This window comes from Aspergillus fijiensis (assembly GCF_003184825.1).
Source record: "Aspergillus fijiensis CBS 313.89 unplaced genomic scaffold BO72scaffold_5, whole genome shotgun sequence".
Taxonomy (NCBI): Eukaryota; Fungi; Ascomycota; class Eurotiomycetes; order Eurotiales; family Aspergillaceae; genus Aspergillus; species Aspergillus fijiensis.
The window spans coordinates 5,421-29,677 of record NW_024468981.1 but is presented as its reverse complement, the minus strand read 5'-3'; the positions used below and the strand labels follow the sequence as shown (position 1 = coordinate 29,677).

At 52.1% G+C, this 24,257-nt stretch overlaps 8 protein-coding genes across 8 annotated transcripts; 4 read left to right on the top strand and 4 right to left on the bottom strand.

Moving 5' to 3' along the window:
• The first annotated feature begins 475 nt into the window (after nucleotides 1–475).
• On the top strand, nucleotides 476–2,043 carry BO72DRAFT_524295 (uncharacterized protein). The gene is made up of 3 exons (XM_040949859.1): nucleotides 476–816; nucleotides 880–1,225; nucleotides 1,292–2,043. Exons 1-3 carry the CDS (start codon nucleotides 737–739, stop codon nucleotides 1,640–1,642), a joined length of 777 nt encoding a protein of 258 aa, XP_040805334.1. The 5' UTR covers nucleotides 476–736; the 3' UTR covers nucleotides 1,643–2,043.
• A 443-nt stretch (nucleotides 2,044–2,486) lies between these two features.
• BO72DRAFT_395845 (aldolase) lies at nucleotides 2,487–4,547 on the bottom strand (the record flags this gene model as incomplete). Its single annotated transcript, XM_040942013.1, has 2 exons — nucleotides 3,933–4,547; nucleotides 2,487–3,870 (listed from the first exon to the last, which is right to left on the bottom strand). Coding segments are annotated over exons 1-2 (1,881 nt in total), but the record flags the coding sequence as incomplete, so codon positions are not given.
• Nucleotides 4,548–4,575: 28 nt separating this feature from the next.
• Nucleotides 4,576–6,510, bottom strand: BO72DRAFT_524293 (acetyl-CoA synthetase-like protein; the record flags this gene model as incomplete). The annotated part of the gene is made up of 4 exons (XM_040949858.1): nucleotides 4,576–4,913; nucleotides 4,967–5,676; nucleotides 5,738–6,101; nucleotides 6,159–6,510. 4 exons carry the CDS (start codon nucleotides 6,508–6,510, stop codon nucleotides 4,576–4,578), a joined length of 1,764 nt encoding a protein of 587 aa, XP_040805332.1.
• A 345-nt stretch (nucleotides 6,511–6,855) lies between these two features.
• Nucleotides 6,856–11,972, top strand: BO72DRAFT_465267 (ClpP/crotonase; the record flags this gene model as incomplete). Its single annotated transcript, XM_040946694.1, has 8 exons — nucleotides 6,856–7,039; nucleotides 7,383–7,453; nucleotides 7,511–7,821; nucleotides 7,877–8,113; nucleotides 8,371–8,868; nucleotides 9,548–9,751; nucleotides 9,803–10,782; nucleotides 10,903–11,972. 8 exons carry the CDS (start codon nucleotides 6,856–6,858, stop codon nucleotides 11,970–11,972), a joined length of 3,555 nt encoding a protein of 1,184 aa, XP_040805331.1.
• A 290-nt stretch (nucleotides 11,973–12,262) lies between these two features.
• BO72DRAFT_420760 (acyl-CoA dehydrogenase family protein) lies at nucleotides 12,263–13,792 on the bottom strand (the record flags this gene model as incomplete). The annotated part of the gene is made up of 5 exons (XM_040942733.1): nucleotides 12,263–12,747; nucleotides 12,800–12,889; nucleotides 12,941–13,171; nucleotides 13,238–13,553; nucleotides 13,616–13,792. The coding sequence occupies 5 exons, from the start codon at nucleotides 13,790–13,792 to the stop codon at nucleotides 12,263–12,265; spliced, it is 1,299 nt and encodes a 432-aa protein (XP_040805330.1).
• A 1,373-nt stretch (nucleotides 13,793–15,165) lies between these two features.
• On the bottom strand, nucleotides 15,166–17,479 carry BO72DRAFT_474547 (Zn(II)2Cys6 transcription factor). The gene is made up of 6 exons (XM_040947272.1): nucleotides 17,293–17,479; nucleotides 17,085–17,226; nucleotides 16,958–17,034; nucleotides 16,499–16,902; nucleotides 15,520–16,440; nucleotides 15,166–15,462 (listed from the first exon to the last, which is right to left on the bottom strand). Exons 1-5 carry the CDS (start codon nucleotides 17,361–17,363, stop codon nucleotides 15,626–15,628), a joined length of 1,509 nt encoding a protein of 502 aa, XP_040805329.1. The 5' UTR covers nucleotides 17,364–17,479; the 3' UTR covers nucleotides 15,166–15,462; nucleotides 15,520–15,625.
• An 876-nt stretch (nucleotides 17,480–18,355) lies between these two features.
• Nucleotides 18,356–20,221, top strand: BO72DRAFT_516117 (flavin monoamine oxidase family protein; the record flags this gene model as incomplete). The annotated part of the gene is made up of 3 exons (XM_040949569.1): nucleotides 18,356–19,043; nucleotides 19,118–19,927; nucleotides 19,979–20,221. Exons 1-3 carry the CDS (start codon nucleotides 18,618–18,620, stop codon nucleotides 20,219–20,221), a joined length of 1,479 nt encoding a protein of 492 aa, XP_040805328.1. The 5' UTR covers nucleotides 18,356–18,617.
• A 931-nt stretch (nucleotides 20,222–21,152) lies between these two features.
• BO72DRAFT_516111 (putative choline transporter) lies at nucleotides 21,153–22,873 on the top strand (the record flags this gene model as incomplete). Its single annotated transcript, XM_040949568.1, has 5 exons — nucleotides 21,153–21,458; nucleotides 21,531–21,753; nucleotides 21,799–22,141; nucleotides 22,191–22,699; nucleotides 22,765–22,873. 5 exons carry the CDS (start codon nucleotides 21,153–21,155, stop codon nucleotides 22,869–22,871), a joined length of 1,488 nt encoding a protein of 495 aa, XP_040805327.1.
• Between the last annotated feature and the right edge of the window lie 1,384 nt (nucleotides 22,874–24,257).

Sequence of the window (24,257 nt, the reverse complement as noted above, 5' to 3'; positions counted from 1 at the left end):
TCAGGACCTTGCAGAAACGTCTTGATCTCACGAGACGGAGACTGTACATCAGTCAAGAAGGTATGAGGTAGTAGAACGGGGAGTATATTGTGTTGTTGCTCTCTCCGGACTACACGGCATGCAAGCAGATGCTTTCGATCCCAAAAACTCGCAGCTACCTCGTCTAGTCCTGAAAAGTTGTTTCCATTCTCATTTCGAAACGAGCATTGAAGGCAGATTCCGATACACCACTGGTAAAGTACAGAGTAAGTGCCATGATAACAATGTCTTGAATGTGAGATCTAGTGGAATTGATAGCGAGCAATTGAATCGATGTGGGTCGAGGAAGAATGCCTGATTTATGCCCCACGTGGCTCAGCTGGCTAGCGCGCGTCTAAACAGCTGTGGCAAGTGCTGTGGCGGACTCAGGCGGTCAAGCGCGTCAGAATTTCTTCCGTCACGGCCTTCGCGTCCACTTCCAAACATCCACCCCATCATCATATCCCGCACTTGCCTGTCGTCAATGCCACCGTTCTGATGTCGGCCGCCCCCTAGGCCAAGCTCACTTTCCGATTTTGTCCGATACTACACTTCTTACTTGGTCAATCCTTTATAGTGGACTCCACGCCATCTTGACCTAGTCAGCTGTCGCTTTGAAGATGTCGTCATCACCCCTTCCAGCAGTCCGCCAAACCACAGTCCCAACCAGAATTTGCACCGGACTTCTGACGCGAGAACCGATGCTGAGAAGATCGCGATGACGTTGGATGGTATTACCAAGCGCTGCTCCCTTTTCAATATCTTGGTCATCGACACGCGCCTTTTCGCCGGACTCAGGTAAAAGAGCTCTGATGGAACGGAATATTGTTGATAGCGTTCACTGACACTCCTACTCGACAGCAAAGGCAGTCCGTTCTACTTTCAAGGTCGACGCGTGAGTCGTCTAGCAAACTATGTCATGTTCATTTACCACGAGAGAGCCATTGACCCCGCCGAAAACCGGACACCTACCCCTGTCGGCTATCTGCAGTACAACTCCATCCATGGAGCATGTCGAAAGCTATTTGAAGCTCGTCCAGGTCCGAGGGCAGAGAGTAACCGGGTTGGTGGCACACTATGCTGGAAGCGCATGCAACAGATAACCCCGGAAGAATGGACGGAGGACCCCTATTTCATGTGTCCCCTCTTGGCCCTCGCGCAGTTTGAGGAGCAGCGGCGAGATGAGTCAAGCCCGGCTACTTTTACGGTATGTTCTCGGTTTGCTTGGTCTCTGAATCTCCGTTATCTTGGGCTTCAGGCTGATTAGCTACAGTCTCGTCTCCTCGTGACGGAAGTCGCAGATAAAGAAAAGATAGTCCTCTACGAGGCTGACATTGCAACGGAGCTTCTAGATGGGCTCAAGAATCCGAAGGAGGCAGATCGTCCAATGAATTGGCCCATTGTTAGACGCAAAAAGATCCCATACCAGCCTTACAATACCTTCCCTGAAAGGATTACGGCTGAGCTCCAGACGCCTGGATTCTCGCCACTTGATAGAACCAGTTCGATACCCGACAGTTCGGTCCCAGACATGGATGGTAAGTCTCGAAGAGGTCAGAAACGGCCGCACGATGCAGAGGAGGATACACCATGCAAGCAGACACGGATCTCCGACACGTCATAGGTGAACCGACGTCAACAGTAATAAAATGTCTGATAATCAGATACACGTAATTAATGTATACTTGCCATAGCAGCTGCGAAATCGTCCGTAATTGTTTGAATCAACAAAGGACTCAAGCAAAAATCGGGTCTCTAACCATCGAACAACCGATATAGTGTCACCAGCTCGTACTATGATTCTCGCCCCGGGGCCTCCATCCGCCGATACCCTGAGGAAATATAACTCGATTTTTCTCCCATTCCGCCGGCCCCACCTCTGGCCAGAAGACCCGCATCAGATTTGCTTCCCAAGCATTACCGAACACCCCTGCACCGCTGTTCAAGGAACCAACATCCCGACCCCTTGAGAAAAATCACCGTCCTATCTTTGCGGTTTCAAGAAACAGTGGAAGCCATTGCAACTTCCTTGGATAGAGGCCTCCCGCCACTTGCTGAATTCGGGCTTACAACTACTGGCTTGGTACCAACAGCTCCATTTTCTGTTGCGTAGTTTGACATCGTTACAGCAAGATAAGAAGTTCCACCCACCGCGCTCAATTCTATGTACTTCAGCTGTCTGGCACGCCCAACTCGCCTGTGCGCCTCAAGACAGTAGTCCCGAGGGCTGTCCCGGCCAGTGATAGTGACCAGAGATACGCGGTTCCGGCTCAGGAGATGCCCGTCACCGGAGCCAGTGACGCTTTGAACTGCTACACTTGAACTCGATTGGGTTGATTGATTATTTTGTACAGCATCCCGACAAGCATTACGGAACAAACATCAGATCATATCCAGTCATCAAGGTATTTGAAAAAGAGATGGCTTCGGTGGCTGATAGCAGCTCACAATTTGGCTTCGGGAGCTGTCTTCGTCTTTTGGGCGTGCGCATCCCAATCTACCGGCCGACCAGACTGGAATTCACGTACTCCATGGGCGCCATCGCCATCGGGTCGCATCATCTCATGAAAGAGTGCTTTGATCCCGGACGCCTGTTCGTCCTTGCCCGCATGCTTCCAGGCGAGCCTGACCAACTCCTTCGACATGTGCGACGCATCGGGCGAGACCTGCCGCAGGCGCACTAGCAAGGCGTCCAGCTTCTTGTCCAGATCTCCGGGATCCTCTGCGACCTCGGCGACAAGGCCCAGCGAATGCAGCTGGTCGGGATTGACCGGGCGAGCCGAGAGCATGGCCCCACGCGCGAAGGCCGTCCCCCACTCTCGGATGATATACTTGGAGATCGTCGCAGGACAAAGACCCAGTTTGCCCTCGCTCAGCGTAACCGTAGCGAGCTTGGTGCAGAGACGAAGATCACACGCGAACGCCAGTCCAACCCCCCCGCCAAACGCTGGCCCATTCAGACAAGCGATAGTTACCTTCGGACACCGATCAATTACCTCGAACAGCTCCGCCAACTTGGCGAACTGCGCCTCGCTGCTCTCCTTTCCTTGTGCGACCGGGGTATTCTTCCCCAAATCCATCCCCGTACAGAAGAACCTCCCCGTACCGGTGATAACCACCCTCGACACCGCGGGATCCGAACTCGCCGTGTGCATAACAGAGTGCAACTCTGCAATCATCGCAGCAGTCAACGCATTCCCATTCCGCGGACGGTTCAGCACAATCTTGAGATTCACCCCGCAGCGGAACAGCCGCATCCCCTCGGCGTCAATCGCCAAAGTCCACCGGAAAGCCGGCAGGGGCACCTGTCCCTGCGCCTGTGCCGTCAAGGACGGCGGAGTGCACGCCGGCGCCTTCGCAGCCGTCTTACGCGCCAGCGCAACTCCAGCCCGACTCCCATTTTCACCGCCGGGTAGCTGGTTTGCGATCCAGATCCCCGTCTCGACCAACCGGGCCAGATCAACCCCTGTCTCGACCCCAGTCTCCTGGAACATATACACCACATCCTCAGTGGCGGCGTTGCCCTTGGCTCCGGGCGCGAACGGACACCCGCCCAGCCCGGCGACGCTGCTATCGAAGACGCGCACCCCGCAGGTGTACGCCTCCCATATGTTGGCCACCGCCTGGCCGTAGGTATCATGGAAGTGGCCGGCCAAGGCACCGACGGGAATACCGCCGCTGTTGGTGAGATGGTGGAGGAGATGGCGGACTTTGGCAGGGGACCCCACGCCTAGGGTATCGCCTAGGCTGACCTCGTAACATCCCGCTTGGAGGAGGGCTTGCACGCAGCGGAGCACCGCATCGGGCGGAGTGGGTCCGTCGTAGGGATCGCAAAAGATGCAGGACACGTATCTGACACCGTTATTAGCCTTGTTGACCCTAATGGAGGGGAGGTAGATGAAGATTCAACATACCCTCGCACTGCCAACCCATCCTGCACCGCCCGCCCGACCACCTCCCGCGCCCTCGCAAGCCCCACCTCCACCGAACAATTGATATTTGCCCGGCTGAACCCCTCCGTCGCGCTGACAAAAACCGCGATCTCTTTTACATTTAGGGCCTGGCAGACTTTCAGACCCTTAAGATTAGGGACCAGCACCGGGAGCCGGAGGTCAGGGCTGTCGCCGCCTAACGACTGGATGGACGGGTGTTCAAGAAGATTCCTGCAGTCCGCGAGCTGCGGAATGCGGCGCGGGGAGACGATGGAAGTCAGCTCAATCGTTTTGAGACCGGTTTGGTGGAGCCGAAGGATCAATTCGAGCTTGATAGGGGTTGGGATTGGCGTGGTGATGTTTTGGAGGCCGTCGCGAGGACCGACTTCCACAATACGGACTGATGAGGGGGTCATGTTGGTTTCGCGTAGTGAATATATATTCCCGCGGTACCTTTCAGTCGGGGGTGGCTTGTGCATATTTCATAGACACATCCACACCACAAGGCTAGGTTCTTAAGTACTTGTGGACTGGTAGTCCCCGGACCGCTGGGTGGTTTCTACTCACGGACTGGCGGACCGAGGCTGCTGGGGTGAGAAAGAAAGTGATGCAATTGTCAATCAAACTACAATCTCGCCCGATTCCGCTCCCTCACTCGCACCAGGCGATTGCCCAACTCACGCAGAAGATGTTTTTGATATTTTCCGCTGCCGGTCTTGGGGAAATCCGCGCCGACGCCGGCATCGCCAATCCAGAAGATATGTTGGGGTGCTTTATGCCGCCCCAGCGTCTGACTGACCCAGTGCCGGAGTTTACTGGGACTGATTCTCTCCCGGGCCTTCAGAAACGCCCCCACCACTTCCCCGTACCGCTCATCCTGGATCCCGACCACACTGGCCTCACTGATCGCGGGATGCGCCGTCAACCGCTCCTCGATCTCGCGTGGGAAGATATTCTCGCCTCCTATTTGTGCCTGGCGGTCAGCATGCATTCTCAACCAGCCAACAAAAGCATACCCCGAATAATCAAATCCTTAATCCGTCCCGTCACAGCCACAAACCCCTCCGCATCCATCACCACCTCATCCCCCGTAAACATCCACAGCACTCCCGCCTCATCCCTCCGCATCACCTCCGCTGTCTTCTGGACGTTGCGCCAATATCCTCTCTGCACCGCGACCCCCGCCGTACACAGCTCCCCCCTCACGCCGCGCGCAACCACGGCTCCCTCCCGATCCACCACCTTTGCCCATGTATGCGGCAGCACCCGCCCAACCGTAGTAATCCCTTTCTCCGCATCATCGCTCAAACGCGTCATAAAAGTCACCGGGCTTGTCTCCGTCATCCCGTACGCGATCAGCACATTCGGGATCCCCGTCTCTGTCCGGAGGCGGGCCATGAGCGTTGGAGAGACGGGGGAGCCGGCTGCGAGGGCGGTTCGTAAGGATAATGGTTGGGTGCCATTTTGGGCGAGGATGTCAAGGAGGGCGAGGTACATGGTTGGCACGCCGAGGATCACCGTGGCGTGTTCCGTGAGAAGTGTGTTCACGCAGCTAGTGGCGGAGAAGCTCGGGGAGGGAAGAATGATGGTGCTGCCGTGGATGAAGGAGGACAAAAAGCCGAGGACTAGGCCAAAGCAGTGGAATAGAGGGGGTGGGTTGAGGACTTTGTCCTGCGGGGTGAGGGCTAGGCCCTGGCCGACGAAGCGGGCGTTGTTGAGCAGGTTTCTTATTTTTATAGGGTTAGTTGGTATCCGAGGCAGGAGGGGGTTCTGGGAAGGAGGTTTACGTGTGCGTCAACATGGCAGCCTTGGGGGAGCCGGTCGTGCCTTTGATATCTGTGAGTTGAACGACATCTGCGGGATAGGAGGAGGTGTAATTACCGGAGGTGAATTGGAGATTCAGGATGTCTTCCGGGGAGATGGTGCGAGAAATGGCGGCTTGTTCGGGTGGGTTGGGGTGGGCGTTGCTTGTGAAGGCGTCGTAGGGTTCAAGGTCGATGCCTGTTTGGCTGTGGATGCCGTCTCCGATGAGCACGATCCGGCGGAGATCGGGGAGCTTCGGGTTGGGTGATTCTTCGCCTCGAAGAGCCTGGATGTGGTCTGAAAGGGCTCTTGTGCTGATGCTCGCGCTGATGAAGACGAGTTTGCATGCTGGGAGGTGTCAGTCATGGCTTGCACGGGGCGAGACTGTGGGAGGGAAGGGCGTACAGCTCTGGTATACTGCGCTAGTCAATTCTCCTGGGGTATACGTATTGTTCAAGACCACCACGGGACAGCCAATGCGACCACTACCAAGAAAGACTTCGAGGTATTGGTAACAGTTGCCCGCCGTGATGCCTACGCAGTCACCTGGACCCAACCCCATGTTGAGCATCGCCTGGGCGAGCACCCGGCTTCTCTCGGCCAGTTGGCGGTAGCTGAGCCGGACTGACTGCCACGGCACAACCACCGCCTCTTTGGAACCGTAATGCGCTTCTTGCAGGTCGACGAGCTCGCCCAGTGTCTTGTGCCAGAGCGCAGGCTCGGTCGGGCCAAGGACTATAGCGGGAGCGGGAGTCATCGTTGGGGAAGGCTGTGACGTGAACAGCTGAAGTGCAAAGAACTTGGAATAAGGAAAAATATGCCTGAGAAAGCTTTCTCCATTCTATCGCAACATTATATACATCGCATTGTGCAAAGATTGTGGGTGATCCCCCCAGTCTGCTTGCATTGATGGGTTGCGGACCTGCGGGCGGGATCAACCGAAGGCATCGGTCCGAACTTAGGGCAGATCGATCCCCCCCCTCTCTCCAACAGCATGGCCATCTCGATTATTTCATTTCCACCCATCCCAACCTCGTACTTGTTCGGTTTACTTAGACTGCAATACTAAGAACACAGCTCTAGCTGGAATTTGACATTCATCATGGCGATTCAATCCTCCTACCCACCCCCCCAATCCAATCTCGACCTCAATAATCCGCAATATCGGGCCAACCGGGAAACATGGAAGACCGTCCTAGACAGGTTTGAAGAGGCTTTGGAGCAGGTTTTTGCAGAGGGCAACAGTGCCTCTCTGGCACGACATCAAAAACGGGGCCAGTTACTACGTAGGTGTGGATCATCCTCGCAGTGACATCAAGCTGACATCTAAGCAGCCCGCGATCGCATTGCCCTCTTGTTGGACCAGGACTCGCCCTTTCTGGAAATCGGGGCCTTCGCTGGCTATGGGAACCCCGATTCGACGCCATGCGCCAATCTGATCGCGGGGATCGGGAATGTTAGGTACGCCTCCTCATTAGCCATCTATGGCACCACTGATACTCATCTCATAGTGGCCGACCATGTATGCTCATGTCACATATCCCGACTCAGAGCGGCGGGGCCTGGAACGAGATGACAGGTTTGTCAAGGCACTGAACCTGGAGAAACCGTACTAACCATCCATCCAAGTCCTCAAAACGAACCGGATCATGGAGATCGCCTTTCAGAATGATTTGCCACTGATCTCACTGGTACAATCAGTACAGGCCCCAGTATACCTTCTCGCAACAATGTGAATTGCTGATTGCTTATCCTAGGCCGGTGTCTTCCTCCCGCAACAATTCCGAGTCTTCCACAAAGGAGGCCAACTATTCCGGGATCTCGCCGTGCGGACACAACATGGCAAGCCCTCCTGCGCCCTCGTCTTTGGCTCCTCGACTGCTGGAGGAGCCTATCACCCCGCGCTCTCCGATTACACGATCTTCGTCGAAAACCAGGGGCAGGCGTTTCTGGCGGGACCGCCGCTGGTGAAGATGGCGACCGGGGAGGTGATCGAAGCGGAGGAGCTGGGCGGGGCGAGAGTACATGCCACGAAGACTGGACTTGCGGATCAGATCGCGACAGATGAGTATGTGCGACGCTCCCCGTATATACAGTAACACCAGTTGATCCACCAGATGTAGGCTGGACGCAATCCGCAAGGCCCGAGAGTGGGTAGCTACCCTGCACAGCCCATCAACCACGACACTCGTCGACACCATCGAGCCCTTACCCCCAAGATACCCCGTCGACGAGCTTCTGAGTCTGGTTAACCCCGATATCCGAAAGCCCTTTGACATGCGCGAGGTTCTGCTGCGGTTGATCGACGACTCGCGATTTTCGGAATTCAAGCCGGAATACGGACGCAATCTGATCACGGGGTGGGCGCACTTCTACGGTAAGTCCATTCCTCGTTCATGTTCTTCCCAGCGTTCCCCGGCGAATTGTATCACTAACCCGACGATTAACCCAGGAATCCAAGTCGGTATCATCGCCAACCAAATGTCAGTGATAAACCCAACTGAAGCCGCCAAGGGCGCGCAATTCATCCGCATGTGTAATCAACAGTAAGCTCCCCTACCCCACCCCACCTCCCATTTCTTTCCTATCCCTTCGCTAACAGCTTCGTACTGATAAGAAACACCCCCCTGCTCTTCCTCCACAACGTCACTGGCTTCATGGTCGGCGCAAAAGCCGAACACGCCGGCATCATCCGCGCCGGCGCGCAGCTTGTGGCCGCCGTCTCCACCTCGACCGTCCCGCACATCTCCGTCATCTTAGGCGCCTCCTACGGCGCCGGAAACTACGCCATGTGCGGCCGGGCCTACGGGCCCCGGTTCCTGTTCACCTGGCCCAGCGGCCGGTGCAGTGTGATGGGCCCTGAGCAGCTGTCCGGCGTGATGGAGAGCGTGCAGCGGAGCAGCGCAGCAGCCAAGGGGAAGGTGCTGTCGCCGGAGGAGCTTCGGGCGCGGGTGGAGCGGTTTCGGGCGGCTGTGCAAACCGATGCGGAGTGTTATGCGACGAGTGGGGGACTAGTGGACGACGGAATAATTGATCCCCGTGATACCAGGGATGTGGTGGGAATGTGTCTGGAGGTTGTGGTCAGCGTTGGGATAAGAGGCGCCGAGGGCCATCGGTTGTTGGCAAGGATTTAGTTCTACGGGGGTGGGGAGTGTCTCATCGTGCTTTCTTTCGCCGTGATTCTTGACTCAGGGTCAGGGAGCACCTCCTAATTTATATGCTATGCAATCATCTATATTGTGTTATTAAGAACAGTTTCCTCAAGCATAGGCGTTCATCCTCCATGTAATATTGGGATTAGGTACACTGCACCAAAAAGAAGGAGGAGTGGGGGGGAATAATCAGAATCGTTGCTGTTCCACGGCATTTGCTCCTTCCTGCTGATCCCAGCATTCAGACTATTAAAATAGAACTTGCCTGGAGTGGTCCTACTGACTGACAGTAATAGAAAGTGTTATTTGTTAAATGGTAGAATGGTGTGCCCTAATGACAAACTTGGATGAACGAGGCAGTGTTGTCAATGGCAAGGACTCGAGCAGCTACGACCAGACAGCGCTGCAGCACTCGACTCCACCCACGGACCGACGGATCCACGCCGGCGGAAGCGGACAGCGGTCCGATGCGGGGAAAGCCAAGCCAGACAACCCTAACCATTCCATCCATCGGATAACCTCACCGAGCGGAACACGGAACGGTGCCTCATTCCCTTATCTGCATTGTAACCACCTTTTTTCCCTGCCTCCCCTTCGACTCACGATAGCAATCTAGGACTCTCCAACAGCGGTCTGCAACAGAATGACCGTATCCCAAAGCCCAATCTCGCAAAATGCCTCCCCCTCGCGGCCCCCACTCTACGTGGCTTCGCCTCCCCTCGACACGACCACCGGCCGCCCGATCATCCAACGCATTTTAATCGCCAATCGTGGAGAAATCGCCGTACGCATCATCCAAACCTGCCGCAAACTCAACATCAGCACCGTCCCCGTCTACGTTACAGAGTAAGCCCGCCCACTCCAGCCTCCCCCGCATAACCTGACCATCTCAAACAGGGACTCCTCATCCCGCCACATTCGCGAAGCAGACATCGCCATCTGTCTGGGCTCCCTGAGCCGCACTACCGACGACTACCCCGAGCAAGAAGCAAACGATCCAGGCAACCCCTTCCTCAACATCCCCCTCCTCATTCGCACTGCCCTCTCGACCCAGTCTCACGCCATCCACCCAGGATATGGCTTCCTCAGTGAGAACGCATCCTTCGCAACCGCTGTGCGCGCCGCCGGCCTGATCTTTCTCGGGCCAAGCACTACCGCACTCACCTCGCTTGGCGACAAACGTGCAGCCAAGACTTACCTGCGCACACACGCGCCCGCCGTTCCCTTGATACCCGGCTTCGTCGGCACCAGCCAGACTCCGGCTGACCTGATCACCGCCGCGACGGAGATCGGGTTCCCGGTGATTCTGAAAGCCTCCGCCGGCGGCGGGGGAAAGGGAATGCGGATTGTCCATGAGCCTTCACGATTGGAAGGGGAGCTAGAGAGAGCGCAATCCGAAGCGGAGCGGGCCTTCGGGCAAAACGACTGTATTTTGGAGAAGTTTATCGCAGCCGCCAAGCATATTGAAATCCAGATTGTCGGGGACGAGCACGGGACGATCATTGCATTTGGAGAGCGGGATTGCTCCGTGCAGAGGCGGCATCAGAAGGTCGTGGAGGAGACGCCGTGTGGAGTTCTGACGGATGGCATGCGGCGAGAGATGTGTGACACTGCGGTCAGGATCGGAGAGTTGATTCAATATGCCGGAGCGGGCACGGTGGAGTTTGTGGTGGATGTGCAGACGCGCCGGTTTTACTTTCTGGAGGTGAATGCCAGATTGCAGGTGGAGCATCCGATCACGGAGGAGGTGATGGGGTGGGATTTAGTGGCGTTGCAGGTTTATGTCGCAGCGGGCGGCCAGCTGAAGGATTTGCCGGGGTTGGAGGGGGGAGGCTTGAAAGCCCCGGCGCAAGGCCATGCGATTGAGTGTCGCCTTTGTGCGGAAGACCCGAAGAATAATTTCTTCCCAGAGCATGGGAGGATTCAGCTGTGGCGGCCGGCAGACGGGATTCTGGGACCGGGCCGGGATGTGCGATATTAGACGGCTATCCAGACAGGGGCCGAGGTGTCGATTAACTTCGACTCGATGATTGCGAAAATTGTTATCTGGGCGCCAACGCGTGCGCTGGCGATTGAGAAAATGAGTGGTGTACTGGCCCAGACGGCTTGTGTTGGGGTCAAGACGAACCAGCTCTTCCTGCAGCGCTGTCTTCTGAGTCCCGAGTTCCGGAAACCGACGTATACGACTGCATTCATTTCGTCACATTTGGAGCAGCTGTTGCAGTTTCCGGAGGTGCCGCTGCAGGAGAGTCTGCCCCTGATTCCCAGCCTGGTGATCCGGAATTTGGCAGAAACAGGAAATACTTGTGGCCGGCCATTCCAGCACATCCGCAGGCAATTCCGGAACCAGCCCTGCGATCCTGTCAACATCCACTGTGACATTGTCACGACCATCACCGGTCCGCAGGCTGGGACATCAAGCATTTGTGTCTGGGATCCACCGGCAGCAGGACAGTCTCCCAATTTGAAACATGTGCGACTCTTACCTGTGCCAGCTGAGACGGAACCCGGCTCTGCCGCCGCTCACTACAACACCATCAGCAACACTCTCCGCGGCGGTTCCATCAAAGCCGTTACCCCAAGAACCATGTGTATTGATTCATTGCAACCCACAGAGGCCTTTTCGAATCCATCCAGTCTTCCCAGCACCTTCACCATCAAAGTATCAGTCGACGGGCGCAGAATCGGTGCCCACGTCGCCATTCCTTCCCTTGGCATAGCCACAGGAATGGCCGACCGTCCTCAAAGGGTCTACTGCCACTTTCCATCTCTTGGGACATACATGGAATTCCAGCGGGACAGTCCGCTCTTGTTCGCGGAGAGTCGAAGGCGGGATGCAACAACCGAAGAGGCGGGGAAACGCACGGTCACTGCGCCCATGCCGTGTAAGATTTTGTCCATCGAGACGAAGAATGGGGACTTGGTGAAGGCAGGGCAGGTGGTCATGGTGATTGAGAGTATGAAAATGGAGTTGAGTATCTCCGTGGCGGTGGAAGGGTCGTTTCAGACAGAGTGGCGGAAGGGAGATGCGGTAGAGGAGGGAAGGGTGCTTTGTTCGGTTGTCTAGTTATCTGTACGTCTATAGCTGGTCTGAGGTTGAGATATGATACATACTCTTTCTTTGCACTGAAAGTACTGTGGTCTAGTAACGGTTCTTTCCTTTGTAGTGGCTCAATAACGAGAGGGTTAAGTGACCAGCAGAGAATAGTGATTGGAGTGGTTTGTATTGCCTCAAAGGTTACTGTATAATAGCCCACTCAGTGGAGTTGCAGAATTGCGAGAACCGATATCTAAGATAGAGCCAGGCTTGTCAACCAGCAAGCAGTACATGGTACATTCATTGAAGAGCGATTTAATCTACAACTTGCTCTGCCCCATCCTGGCGATGGCCTTGATCTCCTGGTTAATCGCCAGATCGGAAAGAATCTCCTGACTGCCACCTCCGACCACCATGACTCGAACATCCCGACTGATCTGCTCAATACGCGCTCCCCGACCATTCTTCGAGTACCCCAGACCCCCCATAACCTGCTGTGCCTCTCTATTGACCATCTCCAGGGTTGTGCCTGCTAACACCTTCAGATTGGCAAACAATCCTCCCATGCCCAAATCCCTTCCTTCCTTGCGCGCCCTATCCGCCATCCAGACCAATTGCTCCATCCATGCATAGGCCGAGTCCAGACTCCGGCCCATTGCACTGAACTTGGTGCGAATTACCTGATTCTCAATGAGCTTCTTTCCGAAGGTCTCCCGCGTGATTGCATGCTTGTACGCGTCCTCTGCACAGACCCGTGCCATGCGGAGCGAAGTACAAGCCAGCCACAACCGTTCATGATTGAAGTCTATCATGGTCCCATCAGCACTGGCTTATCCGCATGCCAAGGGCATACTCACTGTTCATGATGATCGGGAACCCCTTATTTTCCTCCCCGAGTAGATTCGCCACCGGCACCTCGACCTGGTCGAACTCGATATACGTCGAACCTGTGACAGTCAGTCCCACTCCCCATCTACGTGAGAGACGAGAGACAATACCGCTGGCCTCCACCCCGGAGTTCCGGATCTTCCGACACGTCACTCCCGGCGTCCCCTTCAACGGCATGATCAACGCCGAGATGCCCGCAATCCCGGCGCCCCCTGTTCGCACCGCTGCCGTACAATAGTCCGCGAAAATTCCATTCGTGATCCACTTCTTCGCCCCATTCACCACGTATATATCCCCCCGCCGGTCTGCCGTTGTCGTGATTCCGGCGACATCGGAGCCCGCTAGCCATCCGCGAAAGTCAGTATCCCACCCCCGAAATTTACCAAAGAAAAGGGAGAGCGAAATACCATCCGGCTCCGTAACTCCCAAGCAAAAGCGAACCTCCCCGCGCACTAACGGCCCCAGGAATCGTTCGTTCTGGTCGGCATTTCCGAATTGCACGACCGGCGGCCCCCCGATGGCGTTTCCGCACCCGAGCGCCCACACTACGCCTAGGTATCCGCAACGTGCGAGCTCGTCGATCACGATCAGGTCGTGGAAGGCATCCCATTGGGCGGGATGGATGTCGCCGGGCAGGCGTTGGTTGGACTGCTGGATGTGGGCGGCTGCGAGCGGATAGAGCCCGGCGGCGGTGTAGCCTTGTTTTGCGTGGTATTGTTGGACCTGCTTTATGGATTAGCATTATATGTGGCTTGAAGCTCGGATAGGGAAAGAGAGGGGCGCACCTCGGGCGGAACAAAACCCCGAGCTTCCCATTCTTCGCAAAATGGGGCGATGTGCGTGTCTACGTAGTTCCTGACTTCGCGCTGCAGATGGTGGTGCGAAGGGGTGTAATAGGGACTGTTGGTGATGGGGCGGGTGAGCCAGAGGGGGTCGGCGAAGGGGGTGCCTGGGGGGAACATTATGTGCTTGTAATCAGGCTGGGGGATCATTTTTGATGGGTTTACGTTGTAAATGCTGGAATGAGATCAATTGGGATATACCTGGATCAGTGAATAGGGTTGACTAGGGCGCTGTATACGCTGATTATATGTGTACGGTTCTCACAGCAGTGGTAGTCGGGTACGGGCCGGAAACGGGTGTACTTTGTGTGGTTTGTGAGAGTCATCTTGGGCTTGTAGAACAGCATAAGGAATGACAGTGTGTATTACGCAGTAGTATGCCTGCAATTTTCAGATTGTACAGTGCCCCGGGCCTACTCAGATGTCATTCTTGGGTAAAACGAGTGGAGACTCACTCAAAATTGGTTGCCGTTTCGGTCCGATAAGCCCAGTGGGTAACTTAGTGGGCGACCAGTCTGTCTTTATCGGTCCGCTGCTCGGTCCGTTCCCGTGCTGCTTTCCGGGCTAGCCGTACCGTACTAGGTACTTGCCCCGCTACCATTAACGTACCCCGCCTACGGAACCCCGTGATTAGCCGGGGCCTCTCCGGCCTCTACCAGCCTGAGCAGCTGCATCCTCAAGACCCCCTCCATGAACCTCGCCTACTTCTAGTTTGTCTTGATGTCGGTTAGGAAGCGGGGTCTGCGAGGGTCTCTTTTGAGGGCTTGGTTGTAATGTTAAGAAAAATGGATGATATGCATGGTTACAATAGGATATGATCATTAACTTTGTCGCTGTGTGCTGGAAAGAGTACAATTGAAGACAACATCTATGTAGAAGTATGTAGGTTTTACAGTCCACGTTCCCTCGATACAGTGGTCGTATCAGCCCTACCTTCCGTCCTCAACCTCAGACTGAAAGCCTCTCCCTGAACAATGTGGGGTAAGGGTGAGAGAAGAGAGTCATAGCTTGGATGGGGACGGAAAAACTGCCTGGGTTCCCTTTCTGCTCGCTCCAATGATGCTCTGATAGCGTTGAACTTGGACTCATAGTTTTGTTTGGATGCTGGGGATATAAATAATATTCTGTGGGATAGCTGAAGCTGGATGAAGTCGGGGATTGAAAGAGCGGGATTTGAGACCCACTTGTCAAGCGGATACACAATCACATTCGCTAAAATGGCGGCCGTGGTTCCCAAGGCTACGGCCTTCCATGGTAATAGCTGGATCGTGGTTGTCATTCTGATAAGTATAGTACGCCCAAAAAGAATCCCCCAGGAATCTGGTGTATGGATCCCTTATGTTCACCAGGCATGGCTGCTAAGGATCTCAGCGACCCGGGAAAAGCAACCCGGTCCGGCCGGAATCGGAGCGATCCGATACACCGAAGAATCCTGCTCAAATGCACCCCGTCCTCGGCGTACTACAATTCAAGAGACATTCAACTTCATTAAGCCGCAGAGCCGGAGAAAGACCCCGAAACAAATCGTCGTCGCCCAGGTCGATCCTCGAAGATGATGTCGAGATCGGCATGTTCGACCCCAGAGCCCAGGGTGTGGGCGAGAGATTACCGCGGTAATCCGAGCCGGATTTACTAGATGTCTTGGGCAGATTGCTGCCGAGAATGGAATAGTCGAGCATGGCCCACAAGGCCTCGTCGGATCTAGGATCCAGATCGCTCGGTGGGGTGCTTTCGTCGAGCACGCTACTTGTCCCGCGGCGCTGGGCGTGAAAATCACGCAGGCGGATGGCCTAGTCCCGGGGAATTTGTTAGTGATGGTTTTCTCGCCGACATTGAAGTCAACGTACCATGTTAGCGGCATGGGTCCAGACTTGGGCTAATCGATCAAGTATATCAAGAGCATGCTGAAAGCACTCCAGCATCTCCGAAGACCGACAAGGAAGCTTCTGATGCTCATCTTGTGACACGATCGAGAGAATGCCCCCCCGCGATCGCCACGGAGTACGCATAGAATGAAGACTCGACGAGTCCGCCTGCCTCGGATACATCCCGGAGGAGACGCACAAGCTGTGTAGCATGATCTATTCCATTCTGCAGGGCGCGGGTGACAAAGCTATGAGGAGCCTTGGAGCCAAAGGGCTGAAGTCGAAGATCAAGAACAAAGGGGTGATTCAGCAAACAGTGGCACAGATGGAATAGGGTATGCGCGAAAGTCTGGTGTCCTAGTTCTTGATGATTTGGTGTCCCCGTCGCTTTAGCACTCTGCCGTGCCATATCAACCACTGATGCATCTCCCGATTTCGCATAGGACTCGAACAACAGCAAAGATGAATTGATCGCAGTGTACTCTGACTCGGTGTCCCACGGCGGAATCTCGTCCGTGTGCCGATTGGCATAAACGTATCGCGTGCAGCGCCCGAAGATGGACGCCAGAAGAATAACCAGAGCAAAGGGGCTGGGGCTTTCAGCGATCTCAGTGTTCCAGTTGAGAAGCTGATTCAGGGTGTATGTCTTCTTGATCTCACCTAGTCGAAGGGTCACTTCGTCGCACGGAAGCTGGACCTGGCAGTCTTGGTCGAGAATGACGAGGGGGCGCGATCTTCCACATGAAATGAGTTTGTCGAGTAGGTAGACTGACCAGAACGCTCGTCGGCGTTCCTCCTGCTCCGCAGCAGGTATCCAAGCATCAGGCTCGCCCATTAAGCCGAGCCCTTGTGAGATGCGCGCTGCTAGACCGATCTTCAACCACCCTGAATTAACGCGCCCAGCTAGATTTTTCGTTAGCTCAGAGCGACTAAGCCTCACACTGTCTCCATACCAACCTACCTGTATAATCAATTACTGCCAGCATGTTTACTGTCTGCACGACATGCACTCCTATATCATCTTCTACTGTCAAGTAATCTGTCAACACGGACAGCCAAGCTTCCCGAGCATAAACCTCTGATGTCTCTAGCGCTCTTTCTGCGTAGAGCTCGTGAGTAGAGAAGCGGACGGCGGAGGCCAGCATAGCTAGTATTAAACATCGTGGCAAGGTCCCATTCCGTAGCTCTTGTCGGAAGCTGATCTCCTGGAAGTTGCTGTATGGCTGGTTGTGCACATGGAGAAAATATGTGTCCATGATGGAGTCCAGGACGGGTTGCGAGGGTGTAACAAAGGGAATGCCCGAGACAGGAGGCTGTGTCGACAAGATCTGCTGCCTGAGAGGCTCAGCATCTATAGATGGGCTTCTGAGATCGATCAGCATAGCTCAATATCTAACCGAAGCTCATAGTTAACACAAACCGGGGTTGTTGTGCGGCTTGTCCGCTTAATTCCGCCAAGCGCGACTCAATCAACGAGATACGCTGCAGTAGTTGGGTCCACGGGATCATTAGATAGATCGTAACCAATCAAAAGGCTGCAATCATACATTTTCACTGGTTTGTGCTGGAGGACTACTGGGAGGATTATCGCCAATGGTCACGGAGTAAGGCTCGTAAATGCAGGAGTGCTTATTCCGGCGACAGTGGAAACAGATCGGACGCTCCCCGGAGCATTTTGTTTTCCTACGCCTGCACAAAAGCTCAAACGCTCAGTGAAACTCCAGCCCAGCTCAGATTGCCTGCTAGGTGACCTACCGACAATTTGCGCACGCTTGGCGAATGCGCTTGAGGTTGCCCGTTTGAAAAGGGGCCATGAGGGACCTCATTGTAGGGACAAGTCAGTCTTGAGCTGTGAGTGAGATAGTAGGGACAAAGATGATAGACAGATAACCTTATAACCAAAGAACAGGATACGATTCAGGATGATGATGACGAGATTTGCGGGGTTGGGGCACGCGACGGATGTAAGAGTGAAATTGCAAAGCACAGGGCAAACGAAAGAGGGCGGGGGCCCGCCTAGCGCTGCGGGGAACTTCGGCCCTAATTCAATTCCATCGTCGATCCCTCACAATTCAAAATTGAACTTGTCGCTTGCTCTGAACACTACCCTGGTCATTACCTACATACATAGATCTGCTGATGGGTCTAATTCCCAAACTTGCAATCATTGATTGGTGAGAAGCGAACATGGACTCTCTGTAGTTTTTGTATTAGAGATATATCCTTGCCATTGTACATAACATCGTATTTCAGAAAATACTTCAATATGAGGTTCAAAGAGGAATCTCCTTGATCGATTTGAGTTGCTGACGTATGAAGGTAAGGAACGAACGAGGCTAATTCCAATTTCCTGGCAGTTGTACAGCTCATACCGGGTAAGCTAATCGCAAGTGCAATCCACAAAGAAATTCTCGGCAACCGTCGGAATGGCACGGAAGGGACTACAGCTAATGCGGCGCCCGATGGCAATTGAGTAAGAATTACTGGTGGGATTCAATTTGGAGATTGTCTCTACTGAGAAAGAATAAATTCAAGAATAGGGAGTACTAGAAATGATTGTGTGTGACAAAAGGTCGGATGGCGAATGTATTGTGTCAGGGCGTCTTATCAATTGCGGTCTATCAGCTTGGCGATAAACACCCGGATAAGGGCCTCTCACTTTAATGCCCTATTTGGGTAATTCTGACTGCCCCACATAGACACGTCGCAAATTGACAATTGTGATTGGCGATAGTTTGAACCGCCAAACACAATAAATCTGGGGAGGTGTCGCATGGCTGTACGTCAGATTCGATTCTCCTCTTAGGTGCCTATTTGAGTAAATTCGTACTCAGTGTGGATAAAGAAAACATATCATCCCCACCGCAAGAACAATATCGGGCCATCTTATGCGGTCCGGCTTATCATACAGACATGAAGCATCGACAGACATTCTTCGAGTGACACTTCGGAGTGTACACAGTGGAAGGGGTTATCGTAGTGAAATATAAATACATGAAACACAATCCTCCTTCGCCGGCTCTGAAGCATGATCACCAATTCTTGAACTGCGCACACATCCTCCCCACAACATCTCCGGAATGACTTCCCGTGACGGATACCAATGGACGGCAGAGACCGGGCTGGTGCAAGGCGTCCCTTCCATTGGGGTCATCTCACCCCCTACCAACATGACCTCCACCCTAGACCGCTGCGATGTGATTGTCATCGGTGCAGGCTATGCAGGCCTCACGGCTGTGCGAGATGCCTGTCTGGCAGGGCTCAAAGTCTTGCTCATCGAGGCCCGCGATCGTATTGGGGGACGGTCCTGGTCCTCGAACATTGGAGGATATCCTTTCGAGATGGGAGGGACTTGGGTTCACTGGGGTCAGTCGCATGTGTGGCGTGAGATCTCACGCTATCAAATGCGGGATGAACTGGAGCCCTCGTTCGACTTCTCCCACGGAGTCAACCATTTCCAATTACGCACCAACCATGGGTCGAAGACCTTCAGCCACCAAGAAGAGGTCAGTGGGGGTTTCATTGAATTCGAGCGTACCCCGCATTCCAAGAATGCCACAGCTAACCAATAACGGTGTAGGATGAGCTTCTTGCTTCCGCATTGCACAAATTCGTGAACGTGGATGGTGAGCTGGGCAGGAAAATCATGCCGTTTCCCCACAACGCCTTCCATGTCCCCGCAGTCCGCCAATTCGACCAGATGTCTGCCCAGGATCGTCTCACCGACATTGCAGCCTCGCTGACCCCAGACGAGCGAGCCGTGGTCGAGAGCTTCATTCTTCTGTGTAGCTGTGGTACCCTGGAAACCACCAGCCTTTTCGAATTTCTCCACTGGTGGGCTTTGTGTGGCTATACCTACCAGGGCTGCCTGGACTACCTCATTTCCTACAAGTTTAAGCGGGGTCAGTCAAGCTTTGCCATCAACTTCTTCAAGGAGGCAGTCTCGACAGGCAATCTTCTTTACACCTTCAACAGTCCTGTGCAATCAATTGAGAATCAAAGTGAGAAAGTCAGTGTCACAACCCGCGATGGTCGAAGCTATACAGCCGCCCGCCTGATCTCGACAATCCCTCTCAATGTGCTCAGCACCATCGCATTCTCCCCTTCCTTGGGACCCCAGCGCACAGCAGCAATCAATACGGGTCATGTCAACCAGTGTGTTAAGGTCCATGCTGAGGTCTCCAGTCGCGAGATGAGATCGTGGACGGGAATTTCATACCCCTTCAATAAACTCACCTATGCCATCGGCGACGGGACAACACCCGCGGGGAACACTCACATTGTCTGCTTCGGAGGCGCTGCGAACCACATCCAGCCGGAAGAGGACCTGAATAAAACCAAGCAAGCCGTTCAGGAATTGGCTCCTGGTAACATGGATATCCAGCGCCTGGTGAGTGTCCTCCTTGAATCTTTTACTTTATGCTGATTCAAGGAATCCTAGGTTTTCCACAACTGGTCGAAAGACGAGTTTGCTAAGGGAGCGTGGTTCTTCTCACCCCCAAAGCTTCTCTCAGTAGCTTTGGATGAGCTGCGATCCCGACACGGGAATGTGCTGTTTGCCAACTCGGACTGGGCTGTGGGCTGGCGGAGTTTCATTGATGGTGCGATTGAGGAGGGTACACGGGCAGCAAAGACTGTTACGGAGGAGCTGCGATCAAGGTCGACTTCGCGGGCTCATTTGTGACTATTAAATGTCCGTAGCAACACTTAGCTTCTGGAATAGCACAGTGTATGTTAACCATTACCGGAATGTTCCAATGATTTCGAACTCATCGCTCCACCGCTGCCGGCACAGCTGAAGATATCATCAGAAGAATCATCACAATCTTGGGAAGAAGGCTCAAAGTTCAGGTTCGCCGCCATGAAAAAATCAAAGACCGAAACATGCAACCAAATGAAGACACCAGCACCAGTATGAAGATCGCATCTCGTTTGTTTTTAGGCAGTAGTATATCCCCAAGTCTCGTGTCCTCGGTGACGAAGAACAACCAGATACAGATAACGAATAAACCGACGGACATGGATATCACCAAATCTCGAATTTAGTATCTTTCATGTAATAGGTCGCCTAATCTGTCCCATGAAGTCACAGATAGCGGAGAAAGTGTAGATAGTGTGTCCACCAAGCCGGCTTATCTGCATCAGTTTATTCGCCACGCCACAAGGCCGAAATCTCAGGTTATTGACCGATTTCGGTAATTCCCATCTCAGTCCCCGCATTATCGATCTTAACAGTTACGACAACCTTGTGTGAAGTTCCCTTCCTATCGAGTACATCCTGCGAAATGTCGACGAGTTTGATAGAAGACGAACCTTTAAAGGAAGGCAATGTTCATCCTTGTTGGGCAGTATTGGATCAACCAACGTATTCAATCCGAGAGACAGTATTATCTACGTTACGCCTCGATATTTCGAAGATGGAACCATCAAAGACGACCAAGCAAGGTATGCAAGGAGGCATCCGGCGAAATTGTAGAGATGCTGATTATCTATGTCTATGGACCAGAAGCAAGCCTGGATGTTGAGCGACGTAAGTTGATAGCTTGCTGCCTTTATCGACCTTGTCCCTCATCTCATAACTATCTTCTGATCTAGAGTCAGTACGAATCGGTGGGATGGTGGAACAGGGCTGCGTGGAAGGGTTGGTCATTGGTCCAGCCGGAACCCGCAAGATGACCCCTCTTCAGATCATCTCCGCAAGTTGGATCATCTGTGACAGTTGGGCAGGGGTATCAGCCACTGTGGCTCTGGCCATCGCCCAAGGTGGCCCCGTTACCATGGTCTATGGACTAATCTTGATGTTCTTACTTGTTGGCGCCTGCACTCTCACCCTGGCCGAGTTGTCGAGCGTGTACCCCACGGCAGGGGGGCAATATCACTGGACCTCGATCCTGGCCCCGGGGTGCATTAGCCGAGGACTGGTACGTATTGCTGTTGTGACATATTGTTCCTGCTTGAGGCTACCTTATTACGGTTACTGACCTATCTTCCAGAGCTACGCCTGTGGAATAGCCAATATGTTCGCCTGGATTGCTATTTGCACGGGTATTGCCATCATCCCGTCCCAACTCATCCTGGGCATTGTTCTCTTCTACAACCCCGAATTTGATGCCCAGCCATGGCATTACTTCATCCTCTACCAAGTCATTAATGTGCTAGTACTCTTTTATTGTACTGCGCTTCTGAAAAAGTCCCTCTGGATCCATGATGCATGCTGTAAGCACCCGAGAGCCCGTACCTCAGCAGTATCTAATTCCTTAGTTTTTATAACCCTGGCCTCGTTCTTTGTTATTGTGATTGTCTGTCTGGCTCGGACGGCTCCCAACTTCCAGCCCAACGTCCATGTCTGGGCCAAGTTTCTGAACGACAGTGGATGGACATCTGGCGGGGTAGCATTCCTCACCGGTCTCGTCTCCCCGAATTACATGTACGCAGGCATCGATGGAGCCCTACACTTAGCCGAGGAATGCAAAGATGCAGCTCGGGTCGTCCCTCGCGCACTATTGAGCACGCTTGTGATTGGCTTCGGTACATCCTTTGCATTCCTTGTAACTATGCTATGCTGCACCGATGACCTTAAAGCAGTCGTCGCCTCAGCCACAGGGTCAGTTACCCCCCCAACCTCACCGGTATCCAACGCTAACCGAGTGCAGGGTCCCTATATACGAAGTCTGGTATCAAGCCACTCACTCAAAAGCAGCAGCAACCACTTTCATAATCCTCCTCAGCCTAGCAGCCGTTTTCGCCCTAATCGGCGCCCAGGAGACCGCCGCCCGGTTAACCTGGTCCCTGGCGCGGGACAACACGCTCTACGGCAGCAGCCAAATAAAAAAGATGCACCCGAGCCTCGATGTCCCCGCCTGGGCCCTTGTTTTCAATTTCTCTGTTATGTTCATCATCGGCTGTATATATTTAGGGTCATCATCCGCGTTCAACGCCTTCATTGCCACAGGTCTGGTCCTGCAGCACGTCTCCTACGCCATTCCCGCCGCCTTACTCCTCTTGCGTCGCCGCGGGAGCACCTGGCTCCCTGCAAACCGGCCCTTTCGACTCCCCGGCCCGGTGGGTTGGACTGCAAATTTTGTGACTGTCGGCTTTGCGCTTTTAGCCTTGGTCTTTTATAGTTTTCCAACGGCGAGACCGGTCACTGGAAGTAATATGAGTGAGTTATTTTTTTCACTAAGAGCAGTGGCTGTAGTGAATTCAGTTGCTGATGCTGATGATCAGATTATACGGCTGCTGTGCTGGGGTGTATGGCGATTGTGGCGTTGGGAAACTGGGTGTTTTACGCGCGGCGATGGTATTGTGGACCGAGATTGCATGGGTTAGATTAAGATACATATTCAAATTTGGTACTGGCTTATCTATTCATGCTCTCAGAGCACATTCAAAATTCCGTCTCAGAAGTTTAAAAAGGATAGGCTAAAGGGCCATTGCTACGGATCACACGTAGATAGAAAGCTAATCTAATTGGTAAGCAAGTCGGCTTTATAAGCGAGCCAGCCGCCCTATGTGCAAAAGATCCTGCGATTTCTTGCAGGATAGCTTACAGGCCTACTCGCAGGACCGTTCGCAGGGCCGTTGGTAGAATGGTCTGTAGGATGGTTTACAGGATAGTTCGCGGAGTGGTTTGTAGGGTGTTTGGCAGGCTTGCTTGCAGGCTTGCGCGTAGGGCTGTTTCTTGCAGGCTTTTTTGTAGACTTGCTTGTGGGCTGTTGGTAGAGTGGCTAACGGCCAGGTCACATCAGGTTAATTAGAATTTTTATATCTGACCGCCAGGTTATGGTTAGATTAAGAGAAATTATATATCTAACCGCAGTATAGCTAAAAATCAGATAATTAATTATTTTAACTATTTTTAATATTAAGATTTATTTATTATATCTTTTTTAGTTTATTTTTAAAAAATAATATTAAACTTTTTTTTTTATTTTTCAAATTTTATAAACTATAATAATTTTTAAACTAAAATAAGTTTTTTATGTTAGTTTTTTTTATTTTTTCTAAATCTTAAGATTATATATATTATAAAAAATTAAAAAATTATTCTATATCTATTTTTTTTTAAAAAGAACTTTTATTTTTTAGAATTAATAGTAGAAAATAATTTCTTTTAGAGTTTAAATAAATATTCGGAAACTGCTATTTATTTTTAATTAGAACAAATTATTAATAATATAAAAGAATTTTTAAAAATATTTATTATTTTTGAATAAAACAAATTATTAATAATATTAAACAATTTTTAAAAATATTTATTATTTTTTAATAAAATTTTTTATATCTATTATAATTATATCTTTGTATTTTATAACATCGGGGATTTGAAAACTTAGAAACTAATTTTATAAGCTATTATTTTTATAAAAATTATAAAAAGAAATATTATTAGTTATATTTAAACAAATAATTATTTAGATATTAAATAAAAGACTATTATAGATATTTTTTATTTTCTTAAGATGAATTTTTTTTAATCTATATAAGAAAATAACAAGTCTGAGTATTTAATAAACAGAGTATAAAAAGAATAAAAAAGTCTTTTATAAATAAAGCTTTTTATTCTAATTTAAATAATATATCTTTTATCTAGTTAAAAAAAGATCACAGTAAAATTATTAATATTCTAAATAATAATAATAAAAAATTATTTTAAAAAACTTTTTTTATAGTTTATAAATATTTTAAATAATAATCTATATTAGAACTACAAATTTTAA

Excerpts from the sequence above, each read along its gene's own strand:
- BO72DRAFT_474547 (XM_040947272.1), bottom strand. The coding sequence starts at position 17,363 with ATGAGGTCCCTCATGGCCCCTTTTCAAACGGGCAACCTCAAGCGCATT. Across the intron at positions 17,227-17,292 it reads CAAGCGTGCGCAAATTGTCG|GCGTAGGAAAACAAAATGCT; the intron begins GTAGGTCACCTA and ends GCTTTTGTGCAG. Across the intron at positions 16,441-16,498 it reads GGCAGTAATTGATTATACAG|CTGGGCGCGTTAATTCAGGG; the intron begins GTAGGTTGGTAT and ends CGAAAAATCTAG.
- BO72DRAFT_524295 (XM_040949859.1), top strand. The coding sequence starts at position 737 with ATGACGTTGGATGGTATTACCAAGCGCTGCTCCCTTTTCAATATCTTG. Across the intron at positions 817-879 it reads CGCCTTTTCGCCGGACTCAG|CAAAGGCAGTCCGTTCTACT; the intron begins GTAAAAGAGCTC and ends CCTACTCGACAG. Across the intron at positions 1,226-1,291 it reads CAAGCCCGGCTACTTTTACG|TCTCGTCTCCTCGTGACGGA; the intron begins GTATGTTCTCGG and ends GATTAGCTACAG.